Below are 19,546 nucleotides of genomic sequence, written 5' to 3' on the forward strand. Positions count from 1 at the left end.
TCTGTATGCAATCTGAAAGGAGCAGAGTAGCACTCTTTCTTTAATAGCACACTATTCATATCAACAGTCCGCATAAGTAACAAGAGAATGAAAAAAAATAGAGGAAAAAAATAAGAATCGCCATACCAATCAGACCTGTTGTCCGCCTGGTCCAGTGTGCTTTCTCTGACAGTACTCAGTACCCGCTTGAGAGGAAGGTGCAAGAAACCTTGTAATTATAGAATAACCTGATTAATACAGGAAGTTTCGTCCTAGCCCTAGGCAGTCAGCAGCTGACTCACCCGCTTGTCTGAAACATAAGAATTTATATCTGCTCTAATTTTTTTTAAATCCTGTGTAATTTAACAGTGGAAGACTCATTACAAATGTACATTTCTAATCCTGTTTTGAATCCTACTAAGCATTTTAGGTTTTACTGTAACCTGTAGCTGGGAGTTATATTTGCTAATTATATAGGTTGCACTATTTTTATCATTGTTAAACTGACTGCCATTCAATCTCATTGGATGTCCCTTTTAAGGCTCTGGGAAGAAGTGGGCCAGAGAGCGCAATTCCACTGCCTGTTTACCGAGCCTCTCACCTGGGAGAGATGCCCAGAGAGGCACCCTGCAGCCAGCCTTGGGCTTAAGGCATTATCCTGGGGTGCCAACTGCCCTCATTCATATCCCCAGTCTGAATAGGAAAGAGAAGGAAATGAACCCTCTTTTCGACACTCTGCCTAAGTGTAAGTGCTCTTACACCTGGCTGAGGGAGGATGGAGCAGCAGCAGTGATGCTGCTCATATTTTCTGTGAATGTCATGTAAATTCTCCAGCAAATCTAGTCCACATTTTTTCTGTACCTAGAGATGAAGGAATACAATGCATCCACTAAAATGCGATGTAACATCATACCTACAGGCTAGCAGGTGGCTCCTGTGGCTTCAAACTTCTATTATGGCCTTATGTACTAAGGTGATTTTAAAGAACAAAATAAGAGCAGCCTTTTCAAAATGCATGAAGATGAACAACGCTGTAACCACAATCAAGGCTTTCACTATACTTATACGCTCTGTGTTCAGGACCTTCCAACAGAGCAAATCCCAGAGAAATACTCTGAGGAAGGACTGACCTACCAATAGGCATATACAACCTGTAGAAAACATGGACAAGAAGGATAGGTTAGGACTAAAGATGCCAACAGAAATATTAGGGGAGAAAAAAACAGTTAAAAAAAAAAAGCTGAATGGTCTCATCCCTCTTCTGTGATTATTTATTTTGAAGTAAACTGATTAGCATGCTGTGAGCCTCATTTTTGCATCTGGTATAAATTAGTGGCCCTTAATAAGCAGGATGCTTGATTGCTTCGCCATTAATATCATCAATGACTGTGTTCTGTCATTCCACACCGCGGGCCAGCTATGAGAACTGCCTGTACAGGGAGCAGTGGTTGGCCAGACAGGATGCATGTAACACACACAGAAGAACTCCACCTTTCAGAAAACATGAATGAATTTCCTCTTTGAAGCACAGAAAGATGTAATAGAGTTGGACAAAAACTACTAAAAAAAACACGGGTAAGTATATGAGTACAGGAGAACATTCCCTCATGTCTTTACTGTCTTGTAAAGAAATATTGTGTGGTGCATGCGTTGCAGTATTAGGTTGTCGTGAACTGCACTAGATACTAAAAACACAAACACGCCACCTCTGTTTTACATATGGGACAAAAGCTGGCATTCAAGCATTTCATAGCAAGTATGCCACTGCTGAAATAAGCCAGGCAAGAAAAAACAAAATGCAATTATTTAACAATCCAAAACTCACAGAGCTCACAATGTTATATGCAAGATAATGTATCTTAGGGAAAAAAAAAAAGAATTAAATTTGCAGACGCACCTTGAAGAAGCCTGGAAGAATTCAGCATTACTAAATACAAAAGCATCAGTGAAAAGCAACAGCAGGCACTCAAGATATCAAAATACATGCTGCCACGTTTCAGCTAGTGTAGCAACCACATCATACTAACATAAGATTCAGAAAGACTTCCAATGAGCAGGTCTCTACCAGCTCTGCTGTGTTTTTCCAGGGACTGACCTGGGGTTTCAAGCCAAGCAGTAAGGCTGCAGGCTTTGACCTCTGCGTGTGCTGCCTTATATTTCATGCCCGGGGTCCCAGCAGTTTGCTCAGTTTGTTCCAGACTGCACAGAAGTAAACTAATGTGCATGAAGTATAGATGGTCAGGGTCCTTGGAGCAAAGTAGGGAGCAAGCTAAGCTGATAATGCAGGCATACCCTGTCATTCTATCCAAGGCGATAGCAAGAGTTAAAGTAAACATGATCAATAGCATGTCCTGCAAACAAGGATATTGTAACATTCTGGCTTCTGAAAAATTATTTTAAAAGTATAACAACTAACTACATCTTACTGGAACCACTCCTGCTTTGAGCCCACATACAAAGTGCTACACTTCTTTTCACTTAGTCTGATTTCACAGACTCAGGTCTTTATTTGGATGACAGAAGCCAGATCCGAAATCCATACAATACCAAAGTACCTAACACCTTAGGAGTTAAATAGGAATAGGAATCAGAAGGGTGTGACTTTCCATGGCAGGAAACATTGCTTCAGCTTGCACCTTAGTGTGCCACTTTAGGGCAGGTTAAGCCAACACAATCTGTTGAAACCTTGTCCTCTCATCGATCATGTATTCCACTGCGGCACCACCTGCCATTAGCCATGCTCTGAGCAGGAGGTTGGAGCAGCTGACTTCCAGAGGTTTCTTCCATCCTCAACTACTCTGCAACTCTGCCTGACCATGTGGAAGAGTGGCTCACGGAGTTAAACTGACGTAAAATTCATTACTTTCTCTGTAGGATTGATTTTTTATTAGCTTTTGTCAGTTTATTTCCCTCTATCAACTCCCCTCCAGGTCTGTTGAGCATCAAGATTGACACAAGGAAAAGGGTGAAAATGTACAGGTCAGAAAGTCAGTAAGATCAAAGCAGTGGAACCTTGGGCAACCTGAAATCGCCATGAGGCTAAGCAAAATGGACAAAAACAACCAAAATATTCCAGCTTTGCATCGTATCTCCCTGAAACCTCCAATCACACCAAGTATGTTTTATTAAGATTCATGTTTGTATTCATATTAGCACTAAAGAAACTTCTCATTGTCATACATCACACAGTATATGTAAGAAATGCTTAGAAAATAGGCCTTTGAAGCAGTTAAAATATACACTGCAAAGTGTTTTATATTAAAGGTCCAGCTTAATATAGCCTGGGTTGTACAGAAATGTGCTCGCAGAATACCAGATGACTGCTGTCCTCCCATACTAAAATGTATTACTTATCTCATAAGGCTATTTCAAGTAAAAGTGGCAAGTTAAAAGGGAATGGGTGAAGTTCTGAAACTTTAATTTAGTACGGCCTAAACTTAATACAAGTACTTTATAGGTTTGCAAAATGACCCCAGTTGTGCCATCTGTACAGAAGAGATAATGAATTGATAGTGACATCTCAAAACATTTTGATAAAAGGCTCTTCTCACAGTTTTACCAAAGTGCTGCCTGGCACAGGAAGCTACCACTGATTAGTTTGGGCCATAGAGGCTTTCTTAGATTTGAAAGAAACCAAATTTGCTTCAGCAGAAAGAATAAACATCTCTTCACATTCACGCCTTAAAGCCTTTGCACTGACACTATATAATTACTTTTCATTTCACATAAAGATTCTCCTGGATTCTCTATTCCTCCCACAATTTCAAAATTACAATATGTCTGCTTGCAGTTGAATGGATACGTACATATGGCAGTAAGTAAATTATTTAACTAAAAAACTGTTAATGTTGCTATGAATTATGTTATTTGCTTGTACAGAACTCGTGCACATTTCATTCTGATAATACCTGGTTTATACATCTTTAATCAAAACCAAGCAAAGGATTTGAATTGCTTTTTCTCCTTTAGTGGGATGCAGTTTCTTAATCTGTATGGCTATAAAAAGCCTTGGAGACAATATGATATGTTATCTTGCTGATCTCTCTTCTTCCTTTATTGACAGAACTGCCAACTATCATCTCACAATTTCACTCCTAAAATTCTGAGGCAAAAAAGAAAGAAAAAAATCTTAATACTGTTTTCATTTACATGGTTTCGTTTAGTTGCAACAGCAAAAGCAGCTGTTTCAAAAGCCAAAGAGGGCTTTTCCTTGAACAAATAGTAGGCACTGAAAGGACAGCTCCTATTTTTCCAGATAGTATGACTTCATTATAGTTAGAATATATGCAGCCTTGCTAACAAAACTGTACATCAATTTTCAGTAGAGACAACTGCAACACATCACTGTGAAGTAATTTAAGTAGGTACAAATCTGATGCCAAGCCTTCAAGTAGATCCCAAGAGACCCTGCAAGCCCGATAGATTCTTGGCTCTGTATAGGCTATATTTGGGGATTCTGACACTACTGAAAGCAAGACTGTGACACAAAGAAATATATTACAGCATAGATACTAGGATTTTACATCCTTGGTTCCTTCCCTTGATATTAATGTTGAGAAAAAGGAAAGAAGAACATCCTCATTTGCAAGGGGCCTACAGTACAGGAGTTATTTCTAGTTTCCTGGTCTTCCTAACATCAGAAGGCAGAGCCATCTTCCAGAGAGACCTGGACAGGCTGGAAGGTTGGTCAAGCATGAGCTGTATGAAGTTTCACAAAGACAAGGCCCTGCACCTGGGACAACGTACCCACAGAGCCCAGGAGAGGCCAGGATCTGCGTGGCTGGGGAGCAGCCCTGCTGAATGGAGCCTGGGGGCCGTGGGGGACCACAAGCTGAACGGGGGTCAGCAGTGCACCGCAGGAGGCAGGGACAAATTGGATCCCTGGCTGCATTTGCAGGGACATTACCAGTGGAGACAGAAATGTGATTGTCCCACTCTACTTAACTCTTGTCAGGCCACACAGGGAGTACTGTGTCCAGGTCTGGTCCCCGCAGTTCAGAAAATATACAGACAAACTGGAGCGGGTCCAAAGGAGGGCCACGAAGGTGACCAAAGGGCTGGAGAATCTGCCCTATGTGGAAAGACTGAAAGAGACAGGTCTTTTCACCCTGGAGAAAATAAGGCTTTAGGGGGACCTCTTCACAATATTCAGTACTTAAAGGATGGCTACAAAGAGACAGAAGGCCTACCTTCAAAAGGAGCCACATGGAGAAGACAGGGAAATGGGCACAAGCTGCACTGGCAGAGGCTTCATCTTGATATAAGAAAGACATTTTTCAGTAAGAACAACAAATGACTAGAAAAACCTCCGCAAGTACATGGGGGAATCCACATCACTGGAAGTTTTCAAGATGCAACTGGACTGGGTGCTAGCTGATCTCTTCTAGGCTCCTTTTTCCCATGAAAGGATTGACGTGGTGGTCTTTTGAGGTCCATTCCCAACTGGGCTGTTCTGTGATTCTAACCTGGAGAGAGACACTTTTCCTAGAGACCAACTGTGTACAAAATATCCATCCTACAATTTATTTTTCTTTATACCTGAATGCACTTTGAGTAATGTTGTCATCGTCTAGGACATGAATGCTCCAGATGCAATTCCATACCTGTGCCTTACAATTCAAACCATCCCTTTGACTATCATACCCCAGCCTATTCTGCAGTGGGACGGAGTTCCCAGGCCATTATTTTGATTCTGTTAAACTTTGCAAAGAATTACAAGTGGTATCTAAGAGCTCAATTCACCTATTATGCTAGGTGATCTTACAGAAAGGATGAGAAAGAAATATATAAAAATGTCAGAATACAGTAATATCAAGAGAGGCATGCAGGTATTTGCAAAGTAAGTAAGGATTTTAAGTGTGAACTAGGCCAAAATGGGATACCATGAAAATAAAAGTAATAGTCACAGGTAAGATGGAGGGAATAAACTTTCACACCCACAAACCTTACCTAGAACTAGGTTCAACAGGTTTAGGTAAAACCTAGGCTACCAGTTAAACCTAGTCAGCTTAGCAAAGAAGTGACAATTTAGGTACATGCACTTGTTACAATAACTCAGTTTTATATCTGTAGCTAGCTAGCAAAAGAAGGCTACCGGCCTTCGTTCTTAGAGCAAAGGTTACCCAAGTGCAACCATAAGAAGATCCTTGCTCTCTCAAGGATCCTTGCACGTGAAGCTCAGGAAAGATTTACCACTAGAGTATGTTGTGTTTTTACAGCAATTAGTGTTTCTAAAACACTTGAAAAGTATGAAAAAGCAGGACTCTCTACTTGTTAAATTTCTGAAATTGCACCATATTCTTTGTTCATGTAAGGTTTGTATTATACTACTTTTGTTAGGTATTTTAAGCATGAAACATGTAACTAATCAAGTGATACTTACCATCAAGCTTATAATTTTTGCCTGCCCATAAAGAATTCTGCGACTGTAAGAAGTGGGTTCAGAAGCAGAGCTTTTTGTTTGTCACCAAGATCATGGGCACCCTGAAAATGGACTACAGCAAACCTCACTTTGCTAAATCCATGACTTTTATTAAATTATTTTTGCAAACTAAGGCTAAGATCTTGTCAACTTATTTAGTTCTGTGATCTCTACCTGCTATCTACATGCAGAGAAAAATGGAAGACCAGGGTCCCAAAGAGAATGGAGAGAAAGCACCTCATAAGAACACACAAAACAAACAAACCAAAACAAACAGTAGACAAACAAACCAACAATAACAAAAACAAGCCTAACATTACTTAAGAGCTAATTTGGCATTGCTTGTTATGGCATTTTCTTCTTAGATTAATTTTTCTGCTTTTAAGAGGGGGATATACCACTGTAAGGTACTAAAAGGCAATCAAGAAAGTAAACAAGCAAACAAACCAAAAACAAAACAAAACCAAAACAAGTAATTATTATCTACTGCAGGTTAGAAAATGCTCCCAAATTACAAAATTAATGAGTACTAATGCACTGCATTCTGTAAGCCACAGCTGTTTATAGTTACACAAGTACAGCATCCCATTATGTGACCGGTGAGAAAAGAGGAATGAAATGTGGTGGTGCCTGTCCTTAGAAACTGGATGTTATTGTTCAAATGAATCTCAGTCAGGCAGAGGAGAATATACTGACATTCTAAAGAAAGAATGGACACCCCCGAAGAGTAGTTTCTGATATTGAGAAAGACCTTCTGTACAGGAACGCAGTTGCTAGTTACTGACATCTAGGTCTGCAGTTTTTACTGGTGCAGATACCTTCATTAACTAGAGTAACAGAAGCAACACAGTCCTATCAGCACAGTGCTTTTGAGGCTCACCAATACTTTTTGACAAGCCTAATCAGTTCAGGCAGAAAACCTATGCTAATATCGTTATATTGTGCCTGGCATTCAGCTTCGCATTGCCCAGCACTGCAGCCTGTGTCTTACAGACATGCAAAGCATGACAAATACTTGTTACAGGAAGAATATGACATTTCAAAGTCAGCTGTGAGCCTTCATTAACCCTGACAACTTGTTCCAATTTGGACGTCTGAAATCTCTCTAAACCCTGAAAGCCTTATCATGGTTGCCTTCAGGTTACCAAACTGCTACAAATCTTGCTTTGGTTTCGATACCAAATGCCTCCTAGGGAAGCCAAGGCGTACGCCCTGGGCAAATAGGGGATGAATACAAAGGGGATCTTACCCTGTGAAATGTTTTTTTTGCAGATGACGGATCTGCAGGGAATTTAGGGTTTTAATGGTCAATTTTAAATAAATCTGATCTTATTACTCTGTGTTAAAAGAAAGGTCTGTAATTCTCACACAGGACATTTTAAAGCATCTGCAAGTTTCTAATCAGACCGATAAACATAAAAATGAAATAATAATTAGAAACAAATCAAACCAAACCAAACCAACCAACCAAAAAAAACAGCCCTTCATGAGCAGAAACAAAATGCTGGACTTAAAATGATATATAAGCTAAAGCAACTAATGCTGCAATACTAAGCAATTGTTCTGCTAACTCACCACCACCCCTTCTTAGTGAAAAAGTTCCAAAGCCATATATGTACATTTGCTAGGATAACAAACTGTATTTTATCCAAGCCACTTAGGTAATTTTAAATAACAATTCTGCACAGTTTTCACTGGGAAAAGAAAACCCAGTTTTGGTTACGATCAAATTATTCACATGGACATCTGTTTTGCAAACCTTTAAATTCAGAGCCAAAGGACCATAGATAATGTAAGAATTAGAATACTAACTATACAGGATCAAAACAAACACTTTCTCATTACTGGTATTATGAATATATTAAACAAGCTAAAAGAGCTCATATGGCAGAGATGGAGGACAGTTGTTAATCCCAGACAGAATTGACCTTTCTCTTCATTCTTTAAACAAGGAAGTTTTATTTTCATGTTTTGTTAATGACATTTGTTGCAATTCCTCAACAAATTACAGGTCCTTATATTAGTGTTTGCCTTAGTAAATGAAATAACCAAGCACCACAACACTGCTTAATAAAGAACAAGGATCCATGAAGTCAAAGCTATCTGTGTGCAATAAAACAAAACAGTGAAACATAAACTGTGTAAGGCTGAAACAGGAGTTAGGATTCCGAGGGGATGCTGTTAGGAGCAGCGCTGCAGCACTGCGCTGTGGTGTGCACAGCTCGCACTACCCACTTACTTGATGAAGTAGTCTCTTCCATCTCTGTTTGCCGTCATCTCCCATCCATAAGGTGTTCCCTGGTTCAAGCTCCAGGTCCCTGAAGGATGAGACCAGCCTGAAGACTTGTTCCTGTGGCTGCAGTTTAGGGGGAGAGAAAAAACTGTGTGACTTGTCTGTTTTAAGTATTCTTAAATTTACTTATTTCACATCATTCACTTTGCTTCCAAATACTTTCAAAGTTGTGAAAGTTGTTTGTCTGTGACACAGACAAAATCTAGGCAAATGAAAACAGGTTAGTGCGCCTACTCATATTGCAATATTCTTCCAGTTAGTGGAAAGATACACTGTCACTTCTAATGGTCTCTGAGCCCAAGCCTTTGGCAGGGGAAATCTGGGACACTCTGTCAGTCCCACATCCACAATGCTCATTTGCAATAGTTTCCAGCATGAAGGGTGAGGAGCATTTTCATTCATTGCCATCTCATGTTCAAATGCCAGTTCTCAGCACGGTTTTAGCACAACAAACAATGAAAAAAACATTGCTGCGCATCGCACACATGGTGCACTAACTGGCGTGAGAAGGAACATCGACACTCGTTCTCACTGCTAGCAAGCAATTCGTTGTTTCATGTCAGAATGAAAGACCATCACACTTCTGTGTACGGATGCTAAACTGATTCAACATGCAGATGTTGTTGCACTTGATTGCTATCCATCAATCTCTTCCTCCAGATAACTTCTAAAAGGCTGCACTATCTCTGAGCACAGTTACAAATCACCGCTCCAGAACTCTCTGCTACTATTCCCATTCCTGAGCGCGAGCTAAGTCTCAAATAAAGACACAGCTTACATAGTTCACTTAACTAAGAGAGATTCATCAGCTCTCCCAAATAAGAGTACCTACCCACAGGTCTGATACTTTTTGTGGAGTGTAATCTACTGTAATCACACACAAAAAAGATAGTTAGCAAGAATCCCCCATAGTTTCTCATAGGAAATCCAAACATTTGCATTGATATGTTGCTCCTCAGTTGCAGGAATTAAGCTAGATGTTACCACACATTCACACTTCTTCTGTGGGACTTACAGGTGCAGAAAGCGATAGGTATTTCAGCAAAATTAACCAAGTCATGAATAGCTATGTACAATCCAAAAAAAGAGAAAGAACAGGAAAAGGAGGTAGAGTAACCAAAGATGTTAAAGACCAACTGCAAATGCGTCACACATGGCTAAGACAAATCAACAAAGAACATCAAATATCCCCTGAAATTTAGAAATGCAAAACATTTCTGAAGTACCTAAAGGTGGGTTAGAATTAGATGGTCTTTAAGGTTCCTTCCAACTAAAACCATTCTATGATTCTATGATAAAGACACAAAATAAGAGCATGTTTTGAAATAGTCACCTTCTCCCTCTATCTGCCGATTAAACATATTACTACCTAGTTCTACTTGCTAGATTTACATTAAGTTCAAATGTTAGCAATGAACGTATTACCTATTGTTTTAGATAGAGATGTAATAACTTCTTTCCTTTAGAGAAACAGAGAGTAATGCAACCTGGTGAACACTCTTCTGGAAGAACAGAATTGGTCTCTATGGACAACTCAACAATTCATTGCAAATTGCTAAACTCAACAAAGTTGTACACAGTTAATCTTTCCCAAAGGAGGAATGCATCATTAAAACCAACTAGCTATTTCCCCCTCCCCCTTTATTTCAAGGATTAATCACTACTGAGAAAAGATACAGTGCTTCAAAACATAATTTACATGTAAAGTAGAGCATTACAATGAAGCACTAGATATCATCTGATTTACCAATTACATTAAGTACTCTATCTTCTAGGAGAAGAAAAAACATTTGTGTAAGCATATTCAAACACTAGTATTTGCCATAGGATGGGGCTTAAGTCTAATATTTGAATACGCTAGAAATCTTAATAAAATTACAGTTACTCGTGGCTAACAAAACACATAAATGCCAGATATGCTACATTCCCCCAGATAAATGCAACTAACCTATTCCTGATCAAAGGAATTAATTAAAAAAAGGCATCTGAGGAAAGAAAACAAGGTTTGAAAATAAGTATTTGCAGTGATTTCTCATACAGATTCATGGAAAATTAAGTTTCAGCATCCATGTTTCTCTGACAGAGAAATACCTGACAGAGAGAGAAAGGGAACCACCCTATAATCTAAGAATGACAATTTATCTCTATAGACTTCAAACTGCACTTAACACCATTTTGGTTCTTAAATACTGCAGCTGGCTTAAAAAAAAAAAAAGTAGAGAGCAATCTATTTTATCCAGATTATAAAGGCATATGCATACATTTAATACTTTTAATTTTACTTAGATACATTTCTCAACCCATGTTAGTTTCTCCACCTGTAAAATGGGTACATAGACATTTAAATTCCCATGTAAAGCACATCGAACTTCTATTATGAGATAATGTGTAGGAGCCCCCGACAGTAATGATGATCAATCCTTTCTGCATTCAAATTAAGGGCCCATCTTTATATGGATAATAACATCAGTGGATTTTAAGGTAAATTTAATTCCCCTGAAAGCCTTCTTTGAGCCCCTAAGCCATTATCGGTGCCAGAAGCTATCATAAAATGATGAATAATAACTGCCTTACTTAACTATACATATGTCTACATCAGCTGCAGTCCTCCAGTCTTTCTTACAATCAGTGGGAAAGTAATTAGCATTTGATTGTATGTATATACCTGTCTACTGTATACACCTAAGATGAGGTGTTAGACAAGTACAAATTCTGAGGTGGCTCCAGATGGGTGAAAAAAGAATACCCACCGAATATTTTCTACAGTAGTTTGCACAATTCAATAATAAAAACTCATGTCATAACAACAAGATTTTTTTGCTCCTGCATAAATGCAGCTCAAAGGTGCTTAGCACCAGTGATTCCCAGTAGCCTGTACAGTCTCAAAAAAGGAGAGAACAAACTACATTATTCAACCCATTTGTTTAATATTATTCCTCTTGTCTGCAAGGATTCTCTTCCATGGATGCTACTGGGGCAAAAGATGGCAAGGAAGAGATCAGTGACAGCAGGAATGTCAAAGTCTCTGTAGGAAACCACAAAACCACAAGCACGCCAGACATTTCACCTGGGAGAAGCATAAAGCCCTTTGGTCAGGCTTTAAGTCAGGAGGATGCCTCACAAGTGAGGGAGATCATCAGGCCATGGGAGATGCCAGCAAAAACCCTACCTCCCTGCACGTGATCTTAGATAAGTCCCTGCACATGATTTCTGATCACCATTTGCCACAGGCAAAGGAAGAGGAGTACACTAAGACTGCCCAGGTCTCTGAAAGATCTGAACAATTCTCAAGAGCGGAAAGATAAAGAAACGTGACTTCTACCCTGGCAAGCCTGCCCAAGGAGCAAGCCCTGGCACTGCTGTAACTGACTGCTTGCTGTCTATTGCTGCCCCTGCTCCCTACAACCAGACCTGCTGCTGGGCATGTGGCACTGCAGAGCTCTTAGGTGCAGAACTTCATTGCAAAAGCCTAAGCCAGCATCATGCCAGCAGAGCTCTGAAAACAAGGCAGCATAAACTGTGATATCCCATCAGCCTTCTTTTGACAATCTCGCTGCAGACGTAGAAAAACAGATCCCTTCAAATTGCTTCACATTGAACAATCAATTCATTAAATCATGTAAGCGGCATGTAAGGAAGCAGCGTGCCGTGTGGAGGCAGCGTCTGACCGAGAATATAATAGCTGCACCACAGTGAAGGTCTTAAGGTCAACCCTTTTTTCTGTCCTGTGCTTGAGGCATGACTGAGAATATGTTTGTATGTCAAGTCTTCTGTATTTGATGTCAGCAGTGTGTGACTTATGCAATATGCAGAACATACTCAGCATTAACCACGGTGCAAACAAGAAGTGAAGGCCTGTAAATAGTACCTAGCTCTTCAAAGATCAAAACTAGATCAATTAGAGTTTTTAAAGCATACTAATTACAGCCTAATGTTCAGCGCATTTTAGATAGCTTTAATGCTGAAATTGACAGCAGAAGGCAACACTACTGATTTTTAAGGCATCAAAAAAAATTAAATGTTTAAATTTTCTGTAAAATTGAATGAAAACAAACAAACATAAACTAGCACCTACAAATAAAGACAACAAGCATGCAATTTTGCCCAGAATTTATTTTTTAAACCAGAAACTCCTCTCAGTAGGCCTTTGATATAGAAATCCTGACAGACTATTTATATCACCTCTATAACCCAAGTCTGTAAATTTTGTTGCAAATGTAATGTTTCCCTGAACTGGTGGAAACGAAGCTCTCAGGCTGCAATTTTCAAACAACAAAAAGTGGTACTTACATTCCCACCCTCTCAGCATCAGGCAATCCTCCTTCACATCACAGTTACTCTTGTGCCAACACAAGTAAACTGGATCACCTTAAAACTAAATGCTAGCATTGCAGCTCATTTTTGCTTACTGTACGGTCTCACAGATGGCCACACAAAAGCAAACAAGAAGGACAGAACAAAAACTGCCTGCTTCAAATATTCCTCAGGCAAAGAGAGTCAGACTGCACTTAACTAAAACTTTATTTAGTATACAGAGTCTACTGAAGCATAGAGCTCAGTACGTATGAATAGGTTGCCTACCCACCCCAAAGACAGACCATCAGGTTTATATCTACCCTTGTCTGAAGACAGGGGATACAAAAATTCTTGTTTCCTTAGGAATGAAAATGGACAGAGTTAGGATGTCTGTTTTATCACTGGAGTAGTCATCACTCCCTTGCCCAAGAACCCCAACTCTGCTGACAGGTTTCAGACCACAATAAAAAGTAAAAGCAACCTTGACACCCTCTTTTTTTTTTTTTTTCTCCTCTAACAATATGAAGAAGGCAGAAACCTGGTTAACCTTGGTCATAGAGCGGCCTTCATTCTTGCTCCCTGCAAACTCAGGCAGCAGGCTATTCTTGCAGAATGATCCCCTACATAGGTCTGGATTGAGGAGTCCTTGCTGACTCCTTGGGATTGAAGTCCAAAGGAACCATATGGGGAAGCATATGGGGTTCATAAACCCTTTTTTTCCACCTTCACAGCCCAATCTTTTAGCTTCCTATTAGGACAGGGTGGAGAGTAGTTGTGAACCATCTGAATTGACTCCACACCCCAATTCCTCTTATGTAGGGCAGCCAAATCCTTTACTAGGCAGGAAGGGGAGGCATTTTATTTATTTGTTTGCTTTTAAGGCATGGTAGCTCTTGTTCAACAATTTTAACTTTTCCTGATTGACACTTGCATAACAAAGGTATCGTGGACACTTGACACTTTCTGTTTGATTCCTGGAGTGGTGGTTTTCACAGACTTGGTCATTCTCATTGTCCTCCTCTGAAATTCCTCCAGTCCCATGCCTCTGTTGAGACACAACCTTGGGCTTGCACTCAGGATATGGCATACACGGACCGGCCACCTCTTTAGTTGAAACCTCGAAGTAGTTATCTCAAGAAGGAGTTGAAGAGCATCTCTGGCATGTAGGCTCTCAGTGAAGAGCTAGAGATTCAGTTCTATTCTAAAGTAGACATCTGAATTTGCAGTCTTTCTGCCTGTATTGACTAGATCTCCACTGACTGTAGTTTGGAGCTTCAACACCTTACTCCACGAAGATACCAAATTTCGAATTTCAAGCATATGAATCTGGAGATGAATTCTACATCACCCACAGAAGAACCCTTTGTACTGCATGCTTAATCCCTACCTTTAATTTCCCATATAATAATAAATTGCAGTTTTTTATCATTTATTCCCCATTCGATACCCCTTTTCAAAATGTCTAAGTAACGCATCAAACCAAGTACAAACAACTTCCAAGCTCCTGGTATACAGTTCTAAGATAGAAATTTTACACTGCATTCATCAAATGAGCTTTTCTAACCTTAAAATCTTTAGAGGTAAACACCATCTACCAGTTTGTAACCATTAGCTTCAGTGATCTGATCTCTAACATCACTTATCAAATTGGGGCATATCGTCCAAAAAGTGCCCAGCACAGAAGCTTCCTTTGGAAGCCCTCCTCCAAGTACTCCAAGTACTTATGTTTCTTTTCTCTTCTGGACATATTTTCTCCAAACGTTGCTTTTAGTTAATGAGTATTTGTGAGCTCACAAGCTACAGCAAAGGCTGAAGTTAGCCACAGAGTTTCTGTGATAGAAATCTTCATAACCATGTAAAATGTCTGTGTATGAAGCCATGTATAATCTCCTCAAATATAAATGATTTGAAATATTAATCATACATTTAATTTTTAGTAACTTTTAAAGCATTTACCTTGGATTTTCTCTGTTGGATCAATACAGTAGAAGGGTTACATTCTAATTTTCTTTAAAGCAATCCCTCGAACAACACAGCTGTAACAGCAGTGCATGAGGAAAGTTACAGAACTTGTTATGAAGAATCAGAGTACAACACCATGTTTACCACTTGGATATTTAATATGTTGGAAGTATCTCATTTAACATCTTGGTTGTTCTCATAGTGCTTGCTTACTTACAGCACTTCTTCATTCCTGATAGCACTGTCTAGAGTGACTCATTCATGGCTGACCATCTAACATAAGTAACACAGGGTTCCTAATGGGCTAATATTGTTGATACATTGGCTTCCTTTATGTTACCATACTGAGAAAAACTCCTGAATTCTGAGTCTTGGAATGTACCCTGGCTTCATTTCAACTGTCTATTAGTACAAAAGACAGTTCCTCTGTCTCCCATGTACCAGTACAGAAGTCAGACTCTCTCCGATCCACTCTAAAAGGAAGACATCCTAAACAAAAGTCACACTGTACTTTCAAAAGTTGATTACAAGGGAAGCAAGGATCCACAGCAGCCCCCAGTAGGAAAGTCTAGCTGCAACCAACCCAAGGAGGTACCAAGAGGAACACCAGAGGCACATCATTTTGTATTATTATTTCTTAAAAGTAAGAACAAGCTTGTGCTTGCAACACAAGCAGAGTTCAATAACAGTATCTCTGTGATATTTAATCTTCTGCTGCCTCAGGAATAGAAGCCTGCTTTCTCAATCCAGTTCTCACCCACTCCTGTCCCAGAAGAATACAGCACTAAGCCTACCTCGATCCCACCATTTTAATTTGAAGGAGGAAAAAAAAAAAAAGAAAAAAGTTTTAAAGACTTTGTAGCTATACTATCAAGAGCAGTCATCATACTCTGCTGTCAAAACAGCACAAAATGTACAATAGGACATAACGTAATGGGCAATAATTCCCAATCCAAGATCAAGAACACTGAAAAGGTTGATGTCTGTGCACAGACTGAGTCCTATAAGCCCTCACAGAAGGAGTTCTATCAGAGGGCACAACAGAAGACAATAAAATGCCCCAGACACACCTGATTGTATTAAAAAAAAAAATCATATTGGGCCTCCTACTACTAACTCATGTAAGTACAGGAGGGAACCCTAATGACTTCAGATACCCACAAACTAAGATACCCTTCATGATACCCTAAGATACAACCTGCATGTTTTCAAGTCTTTTGCTGGATTAGAAAGCAACAGGGTTTCAGTTCTCAGTACGAATATGCAGTATTTTTGAATTCCTGGAAACTCTCTTCCAGTTAAAAGAAACCTGAGGGATACCACCCCAGAAGTAAGCTTAGAGTTTCAGGCTTTTAATTAAAACAAACATTAAAGGTAGAACCATTTTCCAAGGCTGTTCTTCTTACTTAACCACGTGAACAAAATGCTAGTTTTTTTTTTTTTTTTTGTCATGCGACAATGGTCTGTCCCAGTAATCCTACAACACACAGCCATGCTCTGGACAAAGGCAAAATACATTTCACGATACATTTCAGGCTTGTCCTGAATTTCCATCCTGGATCATGCATAATCATATACGAAGTAAATGCTATTCCTGGAGGAAAAATAAATAAAAAAGCACCTCCTGCCTTCTCTGAATCTGGTCTTAATTAGTCCCTTCTTTTTCTTTATATCTTTACTTTTTTCTAGTAAGGACAATGAATTAGCCAGGCTGCCTTGGACTGAATGTCCAGATATTGTCTCCCACTCTAAGCGCTGTTTTCTTAGCAAGAGGATCTAGACGGCAACTACTCCTCAGACTCTGAATAGAACAAATAACTCCTCACTCCTTCTCATCTTCCACCACGGACACTCTCAATTATTCACAGTTTCACAGAGTTCACTCATTCTTAGTCAAAACCAGCAACAATGTTCAGGGCTCCACTCAACGTTGAAATCCTTTGGTGGAAGAGAAAAAAGAAAACCACAAGTACAACTCGAAACTTCACAGTGAACTCCCCTCGGCCGGTTTACAATCCAGTAGAGATACCTTTGCAGAGAATCCTGTCAGCCTATTTTTTCCACAGATCACATGAGCTTCCAGCTCCTCAGTGCCTAAAACTGAGATTTCTAAATGACAGTCTATGCCAGGGTGGAGAATAGGAGGCACTCCAATGAATTCCTCCTCCGCCTGCCACTGCTACTGCTGCTGATCTAAGGCAGTGAGACAACGAGGGCTCAGGGCCACACAACAGATCAGATCAGTGAGGAATCCCTTTCACCAGGGATCTCCTGGCTGCCATGGCAAAGACTCTGCTACTTCTGTCCTGACAGACAAGCAGTGAAACACAGTAGCTGCCCATCATCTGCTGGGGAAAAAAGGGGCAATTCCATGTGACCAGCAAAAAATTGTCTTTACCTGCTTCGCTTCTCTACAGGAAGAGTCAACACAGCTTTGACCATCAAGGGCATGGGGAAGTATCTGCTGGCGCATTTGCAAAGGTGTGCATGGGGAACAGAGAGACAACGAGCACACAAGAGAAACAGACATAAACCCAAGGTGTTTGCTTGGGCATGTGAAGTTGATTATTCCTGGTAAAGGCTTCGGATTTAGTCACGACCAAACAGAATGAAATGGATATTCTGCTTGACATGGCAGCTTTGCAAAATACGTCACTAATCCTAAAATCTGTAGGCTTGTGGTGAGCTATTCTGGGTGATTGTGGGCCTGTAGACAATGTCACGGTGAGGCACAAAGACTTCCTCACAGCCCATGTGTATCATTGTGTATAATCTAAACTAAAAACCTACCTATACATGGTGTTCACAATGACAACGAAAAATAACTCACCTTTATGGCTACTATTCATGCTACTCTTTTCAGAACCTCTCATCACTTCGGCATAATTTCCAGATTTCTGTCCATTCTACCAGTAGGGCAGAGGGATGCAGAATAAAACCAGTAGCTATTCAAAATGTACACTGTACCCATTAGTTGATTGGCTATATGAAGAATGGCTCTTTGCAATCCAAAACTACAATAAGATAATGTTACTTCCTCAAAAACTTTGCACTAATGGTCTACATGTCGATCATTTTTACTTATGGATCTTCCATAATTCCTCTTTTGCGTTCCTCCATATGATCCACTTCATGTGACCAAAGCAGCAAGTACCCATACAGTGCAATGAAGAAGTACATAGGGTACATAGTATTGCCTTCAGCTAGGTAGACAGCTCCTCTGTATTGTGTGGGGCTCCTCAAGGAGCCACTGTAGTCCACTATGGTCTCAGAACTAAAAATCTTATAGCAACATAAAATGGTTTGGGTTGGAAAGGACTTTAAAGATCACCTGGGTCCAACCCCCCTGCCATGGGCAGGGACACCTCCCACCAGACCAGGTTGCCTAAAGCCCCATCCAGCCTGGCCTTAAGCACTTCCAGGGATGGGGCATCCACAGCTTCTCTGGGCAACCTGTTTCCTTGTCCTATCATTATACCTACTCTTTTACCTGAGTAAAGAGTCCTTCTCCATCCTTTTTATAGGACTCCTTTAAGTACTGAAAGGCCACAATAAGGTCTCCCTGGAGCCTTGTCTTCTCCAGGCCGAACACCCCCAGCTCTCTCAGCCTTTCTTCATAGGAGAGGTGCTCCAGCCCTCTGATCTTTGTAGCCCTAATATCATAGTTACTATACTTCTGTAGCAGATATCCAATATGTATATTCTCATTTTTCTTAAAATGTGATCTTCAGCATTTATCTCTGACAAATTGACAATTACTATCACACAATGAATTATACTCTATTCTTTTTTTCACTTTAGAGTAGTTACCTCTACTCTCACTGAATTTTTGTTCTCTCACCAGTTTTCCAGTTGAAGTGCAATCACGACTCATTATCAAGTTAATAGCAAATAATACAGAAGTTTTGTCATTTCTACCTTATGGGGAAAAAAATATCCTAGGTTCTTGCAATACAAATGTTATCTAGCTTATTGATCGCACTGTTACTATTATTAAGAGTTTACGATAGTACAGACTAGAACACTTGAAATGCAATACTATAAAGTTAGACAATAGTTTAGATGTAAATAACAATACATCTTATATTTTCTTACTACCTATTACATAGCTATTCATTTTATGCCATAAAATTTGACTGTGCACATTGCATTCTCAAAGGCAAAAAGGAATTTCAATTTTGTACATACGTATTTTTTAGTAGCATGAATTGGCATGGCTAACAAGACTCCCATTTTGACAGGAATATAACCTGTTTACTCTGAGTTGACAAATTTTGAGTAATCATACACCAGAAAAAGCAGCTCAGAAAACTTCCAGGCACTTTTTGGAGATTATTTCTATGGGATCTTCTTACTTCTTCAATGATGTCAATCAAACTAGAGCATACAAGGGTCACTTGAAAATTCTTCGTGGAGTGCTCCTCCTATAATGTGACATTTTAGTCTGGAGTGCTACTCCTCTAATGTGACATTTTAGTCTGTAGGTTAAGTGAAGATTCATCCATCAGAAGGATGGATTGAGAAAGGAATGGTGAAAAAAAATAAATAATGTCAGCCTATCTTAAACCCGTTTCGTAAATGAAATTAAAACTATC

General features: G+C 39.7%; 1 protein-coding gene across 5 annotated transcripts in view; it reads right to left on the reverse strand.

Moving 5' to 3' along the window:
- Positions 1–19,546, reverse strand: part of FRMPD4 (FERM and PDZ domain containing 4) — a 314,212-nt gene that overhangs the window by 113,042 nt on the left and 181,624 nt on the right. For all 5 annotated transcript variants that reach the window (XM_080554742.1, XM_080554744.1, XM_080554743.1 and 2 more), the window contains one exon: positions 8,640–8,756. In XM_080554742.1, the coding sequence (XP_080410868.1) occupies positions 8,640–8,756 (117 nt within the window). Of the gene's footprint in view, positions 1–8,639; positions 8,757–19,546 lie in introns of those variants that run through there.

This window comes from Anser brachyrhynchus (genome assembly GCF_964034855.1).
Source record: "Anser brachyrhynchus genome assembly, chromosome: 1".
Taxonomy (NCBI): domain Eukaryota; kingdom Metazoa; phylum Chordata; class Aves; order Anseriformes; family Anatidae; genus Anser; species Anser brachyrhynchus.